The sequence below is a fragment of the Tetrao urogallus genome, assembly GCF_951394365.1.
Source record: "Tetrao urogallus genome assembly, chromosome: 16".
Taxonomy (NCBI): domain Eukaryota; kingdom Metazoa; phylum Chordata; class Aves; order Galliformes; family Phasianidae; genus Tetrao; species Tetrao urogallus.
This window is the reverse complement of record NC_136829.1, coordinates 743,168-760,094: the sequence shown is the minus strand read 5'-3', so window position 1 is coordinate 760,094 and position 16,927 is coordinate 743,168. Positions and strand designations below refer to the sequence as shown.

General features: G+C 55.4%; 1 protein-coding gene across 1 annotated transcript in view; it reads left to right on the top strand.

Annotated features, from left to right (window-relative positions):
* CHD6 (chromodomain helicase DNA binding protein 6) overlaps nt 1-16,927 on the top strand; it is a gene marked incomplete at both ends in the record, with an annotated part of 71,547 nt that overhangs the window by 28,782 nt on the left and 25,838 nt on the right. The window contains 15 exon segments of the mRNA XM_079543411.1: nt 2,014-2,510; nt 5,259-5,406; nt 5,846-5,995; nt 7,535-7,600; nt 8,066-8,124; nt 8,463-8,580; nt 9,773-9,859; nt 10,132-10,281; nt 10,580-10,701; nt 11,246-11,489; nt 11,923-12,099; nt 13,868-14,011; nt 14,814-15,069; nt 15,585-15,795; nt 16,632-16,827. Of these exon segments, the coding sequence (XP_079399537.1) occupies nt 2,014-2,510; nt 5,259-5,406; nt 5,846-5,995; nt 7,535-7,600; nt 8,066-8,124; nt 8,463-8,580; nt 9,773-9,859; nt 10,132-10,281; nt 10,580-10,701; nt 11,246-11,489; nt 11,923-12,099; nt 13,868-14,011; nt 14,814-15,069; nt 15,585-15,795; nt 16,632-16,827 (2,625 nt within the window).

The window sequence follows — 16,927 nt, the reverse complement described above, 5'->3', positions numbered from 1 at the left end:
GGTTACAAAGGGCTGTGGGGCTGCAGAGGGCTGGCAGGACTGTGCCAGGTGAGCTGCAGGAGTGCTCTGAAGCCACGCAGGAGCACACATAACACCTGCACTGTTTTCCCAGGCTTTTCCTCTTGACTTTTGGTGGAGAGAAGCCAGGATAAGCTGAACTTCATCAAAGGAAACAGGAACAGCCTGGCCCTAGCTCTCCCCATTGCACCAAACCGACTGCACATGGCAGCAAGCGCAGTGCAGGCGGGCAGCAGGAGCGTGCTGCAGCCTCATGGCACACCCATGCATCGCTGTGGGTGCAGCAGGATGTTTGGGCTGGCAGCCCTTATCCAGCCTCTCTGGAGATGCCTGGTTTTGGCGTTCTCATGTTCTGCTGCTGCCTGTGTGAGCTGTGTGCTGCTTGTTGGCTGTGGCCCTCTCACTGCACAGCAGTTTCGGACTGTTCCTGTGGCAGATGTGTACTGCTGGCTGCTCCCACAGCTCTGCTGTGACTCCCCTGGCAGGCTTGGTGACAGCTGCCTGCAGGGTGTCCTGTGGCCAGCACTGGCCTTGGGGCACACGGCCCACAGAACTGCCTTGGGCTCTGATGGGTGTCTGGAGCTGGAGTGGCTGCTGGCAGCCTGGGGCGATGCAGCAGAAAAGGGGTTCCTGCCTCTGTGCTCTCCTTCTCTTGGGCCCTGCAGCCTGTGGCCACGTGCGGGTGTCACACAGCTCGGGCACGGAGTGCTGGCTTTCTGTGAAGAGGTGATGCATGAGTGGCCCCCCATGCCTGGCCATCATAGCTCGGTGTGGGACTGATCTTGGCTTGGGAGCAGCTCACCCTGCTGCCATGCTGGGATGCTATTGACTGGCTCTATATGGTATCTGTGCTTGGCTGCTGTTCAGTGCAGGATCAAAAGGAGATCCATTCTCATGGGGTCTGCGCACTTTGTAACTAATCCAGTACATTGTTCCAGCTGATCCCCAGCTTGGGCAGCCTGCAAGATCTAAGAAGTGCAAAGGCTGTGGCTGAGGCTGACCCTGTTGTTCAGCCCAGGCTGAGGCAGCACCTGTAGTGCGGTGTTTCTCCCTGCAGGAGGAGAGTTTCTCTTGGCTGCCCAGGGGCACGGTGCCATGTGGGTATTGGTGCTCTGCTGCTCATTAGCGGGGCAGCCTGGCATGGCCACTCTGTGCCACCACAGTGCTTTTGCTGATCCAAATTAGCAGTGAGTGTGCAGAGTGCTCTGTGCTTGGACCACGGTGAATGGGTGACCACTGTGAATCCAGCCTCAGCCAATGGGATGTAAATATTTACAAACCCCAGCAACTCTGGAATACCCAAGAAGCTGGATGGGGCTGGGCGTTCCAGGGTGCTGGAGGCTGCTTCAAGGACAGGCCCTGCCCTCAAGGGAAGCAGCTGTCCTGGCCTTGGGCAGGAGGATGTGGGGTGCTGGGAGGGCCCCACAGCGCACCGCAGCCCCATGGTTCCCAGGCTCCTTTCCAGCAATAGGAGCTGGGCTCTGCCCCTGGGACATAATTGCTGTAAGATAGGGAAGAGATGTCTTTGTGGGAAAAATGGGGCAATTCTGTGTTTTGGGACAAAAAGCTCTTACTGCTAGATGCATTCTAGTTTTCACGAGCCCTGCTGCTCCTGTAGAGCGGGAGTCGCTGGTTGTCCCCTGCAGAGGCCCTGGGCTGACTGTGCCTTCCAGGAAGGGCCATGGTGATGGCACAGGGAGCACCATGCTCCTAGGAGGGCATTTGGTCTGGTGCTGTGCCTTGGGATGCAGGAGAGATGTCAGGCTGAGGTCTGTGTCCTGTCCTGCTGTGCCACCATCCAGCAGGGCCGGGACTCCTGCCTGTAGAGCTCTGTGTGGGGTGGCAGCAGGTCTGCCACACATCAAGGGGCACAGCTCATGTAGCGCTCTGGCACGGGAAGCTTTGCTGGGCGTACAGCGGTATCCCCTCTGCAAACACGTGCTGCTTCTGTCTGTGGGGTTTGCTTCACGTGCTGCCGTTCTGTTCTCTCTGCAGCCACCCAGCTTAAAAGTGCTGAGCCGCTCCCCAATGTCGGATGCCTCGGACACCTGGGAGTGCAAGGCGCAGGGCCCCTTGGCCGGCAGCGAGGAGCAGCAGACCCACAGGGCGACGGCCACAGAGGCAGGTGGGCAGTGCCTGTGCCCTGAGGAGCAGCCCGACGGGGCTCCGCTGCGGCGGCCAAGCGCCCAGAACGGGATGCAGGACACTGGGGCTGTGGGCACGGGGGTGAAGAAGAAACGGAAGAAAAAGGATTTGGGAGAGCAGGAAGGAGGAGAAAAAGCAACTGTGGAGGTGAAACCAAAGAGGAGAAGAGAGCCTAAAGAACCAAAAGAGCCTAGAAAGGCCAAGGAGCCCAAGAAGCAGAAGGAGCCCAAGCAGAGGGAGGTGACCAAGAAGCCCCGGAAACCTCGGGAACCCAAAGCTCCCAAGGAGCCTAAAGACAGGAAGAGCGGCTCTGAGCCTGGCCCCAGAACAAGGCCCAAGAAGAGCAGGTGGGTGCTGCTGTGACCTGGGCTCGGTGACTGGCAAGGGCTGTGGGCTCCAGGGGCCGATGTGGGGTGCACCCTGGGGCAGGGACTGCCCCCCTACAGAGGCCGTGGGCTCTTAGCAGAGCTGTGGCTGAGGGTACCCTTGTACCGCACGGCCGAACACCACTGCCTCTGGTAATTCCTCATCCTATTAATTAACATCACTGGACAGAAGAGGAGCTCTGATTTCTTTTTAATTGGGAATGTGTGCAGAAAGCAGAGCTGGTGTCAACTGGCATCATTTGATTTACTGTCAAGGACTTTCTGTGTTTGTGGAGAGTCCTGTACAAGGCAGACTTATTGATTGGAGCTGGGCCCTTCTCTAGTGCTGTAAATAACCCATAGGATGAATGTATTTGTGCCAGAAACGAGATTAGTATGGGATCCGGCTCGGATTTTTTCATCAAAACCTTTCTTTGTTGGAAGACACCAGTTTGGTAGAGCTGCTTGAAGGAACTTTCCTGGAAACAGTCACCAAGAATGGGCTTCCCAGGGTCCACTGCATCCACCCACCTGCCTCCCTCCTGCCACGGCTGTCTGTGTGCAGGATGGGATGGAGCCCCAGATCTTCCCCTCCCCAGGGGCTCTAGCTCCTTTGTAGCTTTCTTGTGGGTGGAGGAGAGGTTGTGCCAGGGCGGCCATGCCCAGGGCTTAGGTGGATTGTATGGGGCAGCACAGCTCCCACAGCAGGCTGGTGGGGAGCTCAGCAGGTGAGAGCTGGGCTCTGCCCCTGGTGGAGCACCCACAGCTGAGCTGCTTAGTGCTGCCTCTTCTGTTCACCCTCAAACCCAGTGCTCTGCGCACAAAGGATGCCTGGCCCATGTCATGGACTGATGAGATGTGGGTGACAGGTCGAGCAGGGAGCTAGGGAGTAGAGCTGGAGCAGTGGGAAGGAAGAGAAGGATGAGGCATGTGCAGAGGCAGCACTCAGTGCCCAGAAGGATTGTGCTTTTCTTAGGAAGGACAAACTGCAGTCTCAGTCTTAGAGCACCTGCAGGGTCAGCGCCTGCCCTTAACTCTCCCTGTTTCCAAAAAGCAGGATTTCTGTTTGCTCTGTGTGGCCCATGGGCCAGCCAGGCGGTGTGGTCACCGTGTCCTGCAGGATGTGTGAGCACGCTGCTCTCCTGGAGCCTCCAGCCTGGCGCCAAGCCCAGCCTGGCCTCGTGCCCGGCACACAGGCCTGCTGTGGCCTTTCCTGGCAGGAGGCTGAACTGGAGGCCTTGAAGGCAGCTTGTTTCAACCTTTGCCAGAGATGAAGGATGCCGCTGGCAGCCTTTTCTAGTGCCGCCTCCGCTGCGCCTGCAAGAAACTGCCGTGTGGGTGGTTCACACACATCCACCCGTGGTGGAACCTTGGGGTCCAGGCCAGCGGAGGGAGGCTTGGGAAAGAGCAGACCTTGGAGGCTGGGGTCCAGCTGTCGTCCAGGAGCCTGCTGCCACCTGGAAGGTCCTTTGGTTGCCAGCAATGCCTTCACACAGTGCTAAAGGCAGCCTGCGACAGCGTGACCTGCCTGCCGTGGCTCCGGCCTGGTTGGCCAGGCAGGGGGATGTGGTGGGGTCACCCCAGCTGCAGTCTGGGGGCTGCTGCAGAAAGCAAGGCAGGGCCCGTTATGAGACTCTCTCATGGTTGCCTTGGCCTGTGGCTCAGCAGACAGCAAACAAACCCACCTGAAGCAGGAACGGGTGCTGGGAGCAGACACCCTGAGGTGGAATGGGAATCCCGCTCCCAGCCGTGGAGAAGGCTGGGGATGTGGGACGCCAGGGGGAGAGCCCCATGCCAAGCATGCGACTGGTGGGGCGGGCGCTCCGTGCAGAGGGATTGATTGCTGGGAGTCCTCTAAGTGGCAGATAATGGTGGCATAATTTCTTCTAAATTATTTCTAATCACAGCCAACTACTGGCTCATGAATGAAGCAGTTGTTAATTGTGACTTGCAAATCAATATCTCAGGAGTTATTGCTCGGGTGGAAGCAATGCTCTCTGTGCATTTTCAGGGCCTCTAATTGAACTGCTGCTACAGTCAGGTCAAATTTGGCCTGAAACAGCAGATTTTTAACTGTGTGGCTTTTGCTGGCCCCAGACAAGCATGATTGTCTCATGAAAATGGGGACGAAACCTCAACGGGGCTTTGAAACCCACTGTTCTCTGCAGCTGTGCAAGTCTTAAATGTGGAGGGGCTGCTGGTGAGAGAAGTAGATAGCTCTGCTCCCAGGCTTCTTGCTCAGCCCAGGGACAGGCAGCAACTCCTGAAAATCTTTCTCCTAGCAGTGTTTGTTGCAGTGGGTAAGGATGGCTGTGCCCCCCAGTTGGGTGGGGAGATGCTTGCCTGGCACCTCCTGGCTCCTTGCCCCATCTCTGTCACAGCATTCAGCCTGGCTCCCAGGTCCCAGGAGCTGTGCAGACTGGGAGTGAGCTGAACCCCATCTCCAGTAGCCCCTGTGGTGCCGCTCCCCAAGTCCTGTGCAGTTGGACCCTTTTGTCCTGGTGTGCTAGAATCAGCTGGAAATACCTGATGATGATCAAAGAGAAGACAAACTGCCACCACTGCTGGCTGTGCTGTGCTGATATGTCCAGTGCTAGGGGAGGCCCTGGGAGCCCTGTGCTGCCCTTGGTAGAGGAGGGAGGAGCATTTTGGAGCAGAACCCAGTGCAAATGCCTTCTGGCTCCTCCCAGGACCTCAGAGCAGTATCTGACCATCAGTCTGTCCTGGCAGCAAGGAGCAGGGGCCCACCCCTGTAGAGAAGAAGAAGAAAGGGAAGAGGAAAAATGAGATCCCAGTGGACAGCTTGGATTTGGATCAGGATCTTCTGAGCCCATCAGTACAGAGCCCTGAGGAATCTGCGGAGTCGGCTGACAGCCAGGTATGGCCCCAAACCCTTGGCTGGGAAAATCCTGGCTGCATCTTAGTAGGAAAAGAGCTGGGCATTACCCTGTGCATTCTGGCAGTGCCCCTCCCCAGGATGGCATGAGAAGGCTGCGGAGCATCCCTGCAGGGCTCTGCTGAGTGTGGCCTAGGGGCCAGCAGTACTGCGCAGGCTAGGCACCCTGCTCCAAGGCACAGTTGGGGCCTTGCACAGCGCTGATAGCAGCTGCTCTACCTGTGGCAGCAGCGCAGGGGCTTACGTCTCATGGTGCCCTCTTCTTTCCCACCACCTCCACCCCACCTGTGCAGAGGATGGATGGTCTGGAGATCAGGCAGCCCTGGGGCTCTCTTTCCTCAGGCTTCCATCCCCATGCCAGGCAAGGGAGGTACTCGGGCTGCTTGTTTCCCCATGATTACCTCTTTCATCCCATACACAGAAACGACGCTCTGGCCGGCAGGTGAAGAGGAGGAAGTACAACGAGGACCTGGATTTCAAGGTGGTGGATGATGATGGCGAGACGATAGCTGTGCTGGGAGCCGGGCGAACCTCTGCACTCTCTGCCTCCACTCTGGCATGGCAGGCTGAGGTAGGGCTGGGGGTGGGACTGTGGTGGTGGGGCTTCCTGCATGTCAGGGTGTCCCAAGAGTGTCGCTGTGGGATTCGAGGAAGTGTAGGATCCTTCTGCAAGAATGGGGCAGCAGTGTGCATGTAGGAGTGTGCCAGCAGGAGGTCTGAGTGCACTGGGGGTTAGGTGAGGTCCAAACTGCCTCCTCCTGCTGGGAGAGTAAGGCCTGTGGGACATGTTCTTTAGCTGGAGTTGTACCTGAATGCACAACCAACCCTCTGCCTCTGCCCACCTTTGGCTCCTGTTTCTGTAGCTCTTGCCCTTGAGGTTAACCCAGTATTTTGGCTGACAGCCAAAGGCTTTGAGGGTGCCAGATCATTGTTTTCTGTGCACATTGCCACTCTTCATCAGTCCTTCTGATTGTAGAGATGCTCAGCTTGACACCTGCCACAGACCTGCTCTGCTGGGCAATGTGGCAGGGACATGGACAGCGTGGCAGGGACCAACTGGAGTCACCATGGTGTGAAGCTCATTGCGCTTCCTTCTCTGCACACTGATCTTGTTCTTCCTTCCTGCTGGCCTGTGTACCAGATGCCTGCAGCTCACTGCCTTTCTGTGGTCACCAACAAAGCTGCCAGATATTAATAACAGTCACTAATTGTTGTCCTGGTGTTCTTGTCCCTCCCTAGTCCCTTTTATCATTTGGTGCGGCTATTAACCAGACCTGCTGCTGAGCCAGTAAGACCTGGCCTGATGCCCCAGCCCTGTCTGGAGGGCTGCCCTCAGGACGTGTTGTCCTTTCCTTCAGCGGCTGCCTGGGGCCCCAACAGGCTTCCACCAGTGAACTCTTCAAGTGAGATTTTCAAAACAGCAATTGGGAATGGATTGCCTGTGTCAGGTGTCCATGCTGCAAGCCTGCTTCTCATTGTATTTAGTCTTGGACACCCACCTCGGTGTGCCCAGCTCCAGATGAGCTGTGAGGGCAGGCATCGCAACGAGGCTGAGCTGAGGACCTGCTCTGGGCTCTTTCCCTCAGGCTCTGCCAGTGCTGACTACGGCTGCTCCTGGCACCAGGATTGACCCGGCAGGACAAGAAGGGAGCCCTGAGGTCCCAGAGCTGTCCTCTCCATGGCCTGAGCTTGCAGTTTTCCTCCCTGGATCCTGTGCCACAGAGTGTTACTGGGAGGGCCTCAGACTCCCTGCTTGTTTTGTGCCTGCCATCTCGGGGCTGGGAGCAGGATGGTGTTAGGAACACCTCCAGCACAACTTTGTGGAGTGGGTGCCCATGGTGACCATCAGAAGGTCTCTGCAGCCTCAGGGAGAATTTCCTCACAGTAGGCCTAAAGTCCTTCCTGGTTCTGTCCCCTTGCGTGTGCTGTGGCCATGGGCAGGTGGCAGTGATGGAGTACCTTGCTTCTGTGAGTCTTGGCAGAGAAGCTCCCAAGCTTCCTCTTTTCTGGGCTGGTGAGCTTGCAGAGGAAGAGCAACTGCTCTGTGGTAGGGTGATGCCAGACAAAAAGCTGAGAAAGCAACTCTCTGCTCTCTTTCCACTGTCACCAGGAGCCTCCTGAGGATGATGCCAATATCATTGAGAAGATCCTTGCCTCAAGGATGGTGCAGAAGGAGGTGAGTGGCATAGATGCCAGTAGGGCCGGAGGTCTTTGGACAGAGAGGGGAGGAGACCTAGCTGTCTTTGTGCGTCAGGCACAGGTTATGCAGCAGGAGTCCTTGTCTCTGTGCTGTTCCTGCACCTGTGCCTTGCAAGGGGGTGGTGGGGTGTGCTCAGACCATCACCTGTCTGGGCTGGGAACAAGCGCAGTGCTTCTCCTGTCCTGGGGCACCAGGAAGCCTGTGGAGAGGAGTCAGACCTGGACTGGTCACCAGGTGTTTGTGACTCTCATCTTCAAGGCTGGTATAGCACCGTGCTCCTCAGGGCCACTGAGCCTCAGAGCGAGCACTATGCTGTGCCTGGCCATCATTGCTAACTGTGAGACACAGCCTGCCTGGGGTCCGCAGCTGAGAATGCCCCTCCTGCCCCCCATGTTCTGCACAGGCTCTGGATGCCACTAATTTTCCTTCCCTTGGTTTCAGACTCATCCTGGAGGCCTGACATTCGAGATGGAGGAGTTCTACGTCAAGTACAGGAACTTGTACGTGCAGCGTTGTGGTGCTCTGTGCTGCAGTGGTGTACATTCCATGTGCAGCAGTGTGCTCTGTGTGCTCTCACCTCTGTATCAGCCCCAGCTGCAGCTCTGGCCTTGCTGCTGCTGCTCTCCTGAGCTGCCCAGGCTGTGGGGAACAGGGCAGCCACCGCAGCTGCAGTGCTCAGTCTTGTCCATGGCTTTCTCTGGCCTGAGGCCCCATGTGGCGAGGCATGAGCTGGGTGTTCCGTGGGTCTCTGGGAGCTCCTTGTTTGTCTTTGTGGTGGATAGGATCATTTCCCCAGGACCTCTTTGGTCACCTTTTGTTGATTTTTTTCCCTCTGCAGCTCCTACCTGCACTGTAAGTGGGCAACTCTGGAGGAGCTGGAGAAGGACCCCCGGATATCCCAGAAGATAAAGCGCTTCCGAAACAAGCAGGCTCAGATGAAGCATATTTTTACAGAGGTGAGAGCTGAGTGCAGCAGGCAGCCATTCCCTTCCCTGGCACAGCTGGGCCAGAGCTGTGGCTGAGCAAGCCATGACAGTGCCCTGAACACCCCTGGTGTCAGCAGAGGAAGTATGGGCAGGGTGACAGATAGCCCTTGCTGGTCACTGCCAACCCTGGCAGCATTGCTCAATGGGAAGGAAGGCAGCACACAGTGCTGATGGTGCTTTCATATGGGAACGTGCCTGCTTGTGATGGGGCAGAGGGGAGAGAGACCTATAAATACCTGGGTGTAGGGCCACTGCTGTCTGCTTTGCTATATAAGCAGATTAATCTTGTTTAGTATGGAAGGTGTTCTATCATTTATCTTTCTGTTCCAAAGATAGTTGTTGGATCTCCTCAGACTGCCCCTTATAATGTGAACTAGGTTGGTGGTCTATGAACATTTCTCCATGGAAGTAATTGCAAACTCGGGGGAGTGTGTGTTTAATTTCTCAATCCTGAGTCTGTTTGGGACTTTCCCAGGATGCAAAGAAAAGGCATATGTTGGATGCACTGTTCCACTGACAGTTTAACAAAGAGCAACTGCTCTTTCCTGTGACTAAGCTTAGCTTGGGGAGCTGTGAACACAGAAGCCTATTTTTTCTTATTCCCAAGCCCTAGACGCCTCTACCCAAGGACAACTGCTACTCTAAAGCCCACTCCTCCCCAGGCTTTCCCTTCCCTCCTGAGCAGTTGCCGCTGGTGTATGCTGAGTAGAAAGTGGGGAAGAAGAGAGAGGCGGAGGGAACAAAGTGTCATTCCTTGCAGAGGAACTGGGCTCCATGAGGGAACAGCTGCAGGGACCCAGGTGGTGCCGTGTGCGGTTCTGGTCTGTGGCAGCCACAGCTCTGGATGCTGTATATAAGCTGGAGCACACAGCTCGAGTCTTTGTGCCTCAGGGCCGGATGGGCTGGAGCGGACAGTTCTGCCTCCCAGCAAGGGCAGCACAGGGCCAGCAGCCGCTCCAAAGCGAGGGCTTTGCCTTCTGCAGGGCTTCTGCATCCTCCCTGCCCAGAGACAGATGTCACGTACCTGTGTCCATGGGCACTTGGTGTGCTGCACACAGCAAGCAGCATGCTGGGGACAGATGTCCCGCAGTTGTTTTCTCATGCCCACCATCTGTTTAACCCTCGAATCACCTTGAACTTACCTCTCCTTTTGCTGTCACAGCCTGATGAGGATTTGTTTAACCCAGACTATGTGGAGGTAGATCGAATTCTGGAGGTGGCTCACACGAAGGACCCTGACACCGGAGAGGTAAGTGGCTGCATCACTCACCTACCCCAGAGGGGGAGGGAGGTTCAGCAGGACAGCTGGATCCAGCACACGCATCACGTCATCTCTCATCAACTTGCCTTTCCAGCTTTGCACAGCTCAGACCCTACTTCTGGGGGCCCCCTGGCACTGGGGTAATACAAGGGCCATTGGGCATTGCAGTGATTCAGTCTCAGTTGCAGCCTGTGCCCATGCCGTGGGGCTGAGCAGCCGTGAGCCCTACTCTGGTCTACAAGCCTCTCTATGTGCTGCAGGAGGTGACTCACTACCTGGTGAAGTGGTGCTCGCTGCCCTATGAGGAGAGCACCTGGGAGCTGGAGGAGGATGTTGACCCAGGAAAGATAAAAGAGTTTGAAGCTCTCCAAATCCCTCCAGAAATCAAGCACATGGTAACGTACCCAGAGGTAACGTACCCAGCTGGCAACTGCTGCCCTGGGCAGGAAGGGACTGTCTGTGTTTTGTCAAGGTCTAACAGTGGTCACCTTCTTGTCCCTGCTACTTCAGTGCAAGCCCCATATCCTCCCCTCTGGAGGTGTTAGCAGGTGGGATTTGCGGGTGGGATCCAGAGGCCAAGACCTCTCTGCGAATCTGCTGAATGTTTTGAAGCATTGTCCTGGTGCCCAGTCCTAAAATCAGGGCCTGGCCACACTGGACATTTGCCTTTTCCTCTCCATGAGTCTTGCTCCTGCTCTCTCCTGCTAGGAGCGCCCAGCATCTGAGTCCTGGCAGAAACTGGAGAAATCCCGAGAGTATAAGAATAGCAACCAGCTGCGGGAATATCAGCTGGAGGGAATGAACTGGCTGCTCTTTAACTGGTATAACAGGTGAGGAGGGGCTGGAGCTCTGGGCTCCCGTGAGGGGCGCTGGCACATGCCTTTGCAGGAGTCGAGCTGACAAGCAGGGGCCTGACTGCAGCTGCTGAGAGCTGCCAGTGCTGGAGCTGATGGGCAGTGGCCTCAGCAGCTGTGTTTGTGTTAGCCTTGCAATTGAGTCTTAAGGAATGTTTCTCTGTGGTGATAGTATGGGTCTGAAATACAGCTGATGTTTGGTATTGGTCAGACTTCTGATGACTCATTTTTGTGGGAGAAATGCAGAAGCATGCATGTTCTCAGCATCAGCAGGTTTTGTTCACAAGCTAGAGTGCACCCAAAAGACAGCTTCTTTCACACTAACTTCGAGTCCATCATCTGGAAGAGGTTGGATGGTCTGGCTTACCCAGACCACTTTGGGCCACTGACCTGATGTCTCCCACACCACGGAGTCAGGTGTGCATGGAGGTGACATGCTTGACAGCACATTGAAGGGCTAGTGACAGAGTGGTTCTTGCCCCTGAGGGCCACATTAACCTGTCCTTGCCCATATCTGCAGGAAGAACTGCATCCTGGCTGATGAGATGGGGCTGGGGAAGACAATCCAGTCAATCACCTTCCTCTCAGAAATCTTCCTGATGGGCATCCATGGCCCCTTCCTCATCATCGCTCCCCTCTCCACCATCACTAACTGGGAGAGGGAGTTTCGCACCTGGACAGAGATGAATGCCATCGTGTACCACGGCAGCCAGATCAGCCGGCAGATGATCCAACAGTATGAGATGGTGTACAGGGACACACAGGTGACTGATGCATGCAGCACTCCCAGGATGTGTCCTCCGATTCTGACTTCCTTTACTGAGGAAGCACTGAGTTGCACATGGGGCTTGTGGTATCTTTTAAGGACCCCTTTGGTGGCACTGTGTATGAGTGAAGAAAAGATCCAGTTCAAGCAGAAAGGGGAAAATACAGCTGAGTCCCAGCCACAGCTGTTGTTCGGGCTTGATTATTTTGCCTTGAAGCAGTGCCTGGTTTGGAGGCATGCCGTCTGCAGCCAGCATGGAGGCTTGCAGGAACCTGCCCACTGCTTGAGGGAGGTGAATGTGAGAGAATCCCAAGTAGGATTCAGAAGCTAACATTGTTATGGTGTCCAGCCTCTGTGGACCGCCAGGGTGTGAGACAGCGTCCTGCTGCCCTGCAGGAGTCAAGCGCTGTGTATGGTTTATGTCTCCCTAGGGCAACCCTCTGCCTGGGATCTTCAAGTTCCAGGTGGTTATCACCACCTTTGAGATGATCCTTGCCGACTGCCCAGAGCTGAAGAAGATCCAGTGGCGCTGTGTGGTCATTGATGAGGCGCATCGCCTGAAGAACAGGAACTGCAAGCTGCTGGAGGGGCTGAAACTTATGGCCCTGGTGAGCATGTCCTGCTCAGATTCATATGAGTAGGGTGGGTCAGAGGTGGCAATGCCAAGCAACGTCTCTGCCAGCTGCTTAGTCCCAGGGCCAGAGCTGAGATCTCCCTGTCTCAGAGGGGAGGATTGTTTGGAAGCCACTTAGTTGCTAAAGCAGCACTAATAAAGGAGGACCCTTTGATGGGTGGGGAACTGGTGACCTGTATGGTGACATTTTTTTTGCTGAAGTGGAATACTAACCCACAGCTAGATGACTCCTCCTATGTCCTTGCATCTGCGTGCACTCCCTGACAGAGCACTAGCTGGCCACACAGCACAGCTTTGGACTGCTTCAGCATACAGAGATAGTGGCTGAGCAGCTATGTGCAACATCCTTTGCCTGTGGCGTGCCTTGTACCCTGCAGTGAGCAGGGCTGCCATATTTAAGGTGTTCTCTTAATCCTTTGCAAACTTGGGACTAATCTGTGCCAGGGATAGCGGTGCAGGACTGTGTGTGATGAAAAAGGGGTCAGTGAGCTGCTCAGGGAAGAGATTTGGATGTTCACGTCCTTCATACCTATTTGCTGAGAAGAGGGCCATTAGGCCTATTGGCCCCGTCTGGAGTGCTGTGTACATGTCTGGGGCCCCAACACAGCAGGGCTGTGAGCTGTTGAAGCAGGTCCAGAGGAGAGCTTTGAAGATGATCGGAGGGCTGGAGCACCTCTCCTATGAAGATAGGGTGAGGGAGTTGTGCTTGTTTAACTTGGAGAAGGGAAGGCTCCAGGGAGATGGCATCATGGCCTTCTGGTACTTGAAGGGAACTTACAAACAGGAAGGGGACCAAATTTTTACATGGTCTGATAGTGACAGGACAAGGAGGAATGGCTTTAAATTAAGAGAGGGGAGATTTAGATTAGATGTCTGGGGAAATGTTTTACTCAGAGGATGATGAGGTGCTGGAACGTGTTGCCCTGGGAAGTTGTGGATGCCCCATCTCTGGAGGCATTCAAGGCCAGGTTGGGTGGGATCCTGGGCAGCCTGATCTGGAAGTTGGCAATCCTGCATGTTGGAATGAGGTGATCATTAGGGTCCCCTCCAACCTAAGATATTCTGTGATTCTGTGACCCTTTCCTACCCAGCTGGGTCACACTGACCTGCAGCTGGACCAAGTCATTTGCCCTTTTTTCATAGCAGGTGACTCTTGAGGATGTTACCGACATCAAGTCTAGCAGGAGGATTAGCCTGAGCAATGACTGGATGTCCAGGTCTCTGGCAATGCTGAGGCAGAGCAGCTGGTGAGCCTGGGAGGCAGCATTCAGAACAGTGCTCTGATCTACCAGAAAAAAGTCTTGCCCCTATGTGCATGGAGTCTTGGGCTTTGTCCACGTGCCAGCACAGCTCTACCAAGGGGCTCATGCCAGGGTAGGGCTGAGCTGTGGAGGCAGCGTGGGGGATCACAGAATCACCCGGGTTGGAAGGGACCTCAAGGATCATGTAGTTCCAACCCCCCTGACTAGCAGGGCCACCAAACATACACATTTAGATCAGGGATCTCAGTGTTGGCTGTTCTTGCTGCACAGCCAGACTGTTGCACATCCTGGGGAGCATCCTGGGAACCACAAGACAGCATCTGGGTCAACACTGTGGCCAAGGAGCCGCTCTGGGTGTTCCTTTGCCTCTTGGTCACACAGTGCTCTTTTGGGGCCGGAAGACAGTGAACGTTGTGATCTTGGGGCCCTTTGGTCCCAGTCAGTGGGTCAGCCTTCAACCTGTTCTCTGTGTACACCCAGGAGCACAAGGTGCTGCTGACAGGAACCCCCCTGCAGAACTCAGTGGAGGAGCTCTTCAGCCTCTTGAATTTCCTGGAGCCACAACAGTTTCCCTCAGAGACAGCCTTCCTGGAGGAGTTTGGGGACCTGAAGACAGAAGAGCAGGTACCTAGAAGAGTGAGGCTGGTGACTTAGTGCAGATCACTGAGACAGCTGGCACACACTCAAGCTTTGTGGAAGTGAACACCACCCCTCAGTGCCTAAAGATCTGCTCTTTGCAAGGTGCAGTGCTACATGTAGGCCCTGGACTCAGCCAGGAGAAGCAAAACTATGACAGAGGCCATAGGCCAGTGCTGCTTTGGAGAGAGGAGATATGTGCCATGCCAAGGGCAGGGTCTGCTCCCTTCCCCACTGTTCCCCACTGCCTCTTGCATGCTTGGGCAGCTCAGTGCACTCACCTTTCCCATCTTGTCCGTCCAGCGAGAGTGTAGGGTGCGTGAAGAAGTCAGTAAGTCCACGTGTCTGTCACTCTGTCAGGTTTCCTTGGAGAACCATTCTCAGAGATCCCCTCGAGCGTGGGTCATGGGGAGCAGCACAGTACCCTGGGTTGCTTCAGTGCACTTTGAGTGCCTAGCTTAAGTGAAGACTGCAGAAGATCATCCTAGAGGAGCAGGCATGGACGCATGGAGCTTTGATTAGCTGTGATCGAAGCTTCTGGTTTACTGCAGCAGACGCATGTATCCAAAGCTGCCTGCAGCAGAACTGTGCAGAGTTCATGGCCCGTTCACTTGCCTGCTGCAGGGAAACCAGATCCTAAAATTGCCCTGTTTGTCAGAGCAGCTGTCTCAGGGCCATTTATAGTGGGTTTCCAGCCTGGAGAGGCTCTAATATTGCAGGCCTCTCTGCTGTTGTCTCCGTGTGCTTGCCGTGCAGGGAGGGCAGTGAATCTCTGCTCTTGCTCTGTCAGGTGAAGAAGCTGCAATCCATCCTGAAGCCCATGATGCTGCGACGGCTGAAAGACGATGTAGAGAAGAATCTGGCACCCAAACAGGAGACCATCATTGAGGTGGAGCTGACCAACATCCAGAAGAAATACTATCGGGCCATTTTGGAGAAGAACTTCTCCTTTCTGTCCAAGGGTGCCAACCAGCACAACATGCCCAATCTCATCAACACCATGATGGAGCTGCGGAAGTGCTGCAATCACCCGTATCTCATCAATGGTGAGGGCTGTGCGCCGGCACTGGGGGTTGGGTCTCACTGCAGGGTTTACTTGTCGCTGCCCATAGGGCTCACTCAGCTCTGGCCTTCTGCCTGCAGTGATCTGCTTTGGTGCCCTCCTGGGCAGCCCAGCTCCCCTGCAGTGCTGCCTGCTGGTGGGCACTGCCAGCCTCAGGGTCCTACCAGGTTCTCTGTGTACAGCTGTTTCAGGGGCATTTTAGAGTGGAGTCCTCTTCAGCATTCCAGTGTGACGTGTTCTGTCAAAAGCTGGTGCAAGACCAGAAGGAGTAGAGTCAGAGGAATGTAGGGGCTTTTTGGAGATCTCTAGCCAGCCTCCCTAGATCTGTCAGCTGCAAGGATTCTCTTCCTTGCTGTTGCCCTAGACAGGAAGCTGGAATCAACTGCACTGCCAGCCTGACTAAGAGCATACATCCCTTGGGGTTGGAACTAGATGACCTTTAAGGTCCTTCCTAGCCCAAGCCTTTCTGTGATTCTGTGATCCATTCTCACCTGGCAGGGGCAGAGGAGAAGATCCTGGAAGACTTCCGTAAAACACACAGCCCGGAGGCACCAGACTTCCAGCTGCAGGCGATGATCCAGGCAGCTGGAAAACTGGTGCTCATCGACAAGCTGCTTCCCAAGCTGATTGCTGGTGGGCACAAGGTGCTCATCTTCTCCCAGATGGTGCGCTGCCTTGACATCCTGGAAGACTATCTCATTCAGAGGCGGTTAGTACAAGCTTAAGCATTCACTTCGGCTCCTCCGTGTCGTGTCCATCCTGCGCTGTAGATACTGGAGTGGAAAAAGTCCAGGGTGGGGATTTTGTCATTCTGTGCCCACGTACCGAAAGATCTGAGTTACAAGTTAGCACCAATGGGTGCAGACTCCAGTGCTGGGCAATGTGATCTGGCCACTCTGCATTGCCCAGGACTGGTCCTAGGAGTGACCAGATGGAAAGCTGTTGGAGAAGGTCCAGAGGAGCCACAAAAGATGATCAGGGGGCTGGAGCAGCTCCCCTATGAACACAGGCTGAGGGAGCTGGGCTTGTTCAGCCTGGAGAAAAGAAGGCTGCAGAGTGACCTCATTGCAGCCTTTCAGTACCTAAAGGGAGCCTGCAAACAGGAGTGGAATCAACTCTTGGAAAGGGCGGATAACAGCAGCTCAAGGGGAAATGATTTTAAGTTAAGGGAGGGAAGATTGGAAGTCAGGGGGAAGTTCTTTACAGAGAGTGTGGTGAGGTGCTGGAACAGCTGCCCAGAGAGGCTGTGGATGCCCCATCCATCTCTGGAGGTGTTCAAGGCCAGGTTGGATGGGGCCCTGGGCAGCCTGGGCTGGTATTAAATGGGGAGGTTGGTGGCCCTGCGTGTGGCAGGGGGTTGGAGCTTTGTGATCCTTGAGGTCCCTTCCAACCCGGGTTCTGTGAGATAGGACCTTCCCTTGATCCTAGTTTGGGCTGACTGTATGCCCACACGCAGCCTGGGGGGAAGGAGCAAGAGGGGTTTGTAGCTGTAGTGAGGTCAGGCCCAGCCATGACCCTGCTCTCACCTCTTCCCTCTTGGAGCAGGTACACCTATGAGCGAATCGATGGGCGGGTGCGTGGCAACCTGCGCCAAGCTGCCATCGACCGCTTCTGCAAGCCTGACTCAGATCGCTTTGTCTTCCTACTGTGCACGCGGGCGGGTGGACTGGGCATCAACCTTACTGCTGCCGACACCTGCATCATCTTTGATTCAGACTGGAACCCACAGAATGACCTCCAGGTAACGGGCCAGGCAGGGCTGGACCGTACACCTAGCTGCTCTGATACGGCGTGCGGCACTTGGAGAGCTGGCACACATCACGGGGAACATCCCACTGTGG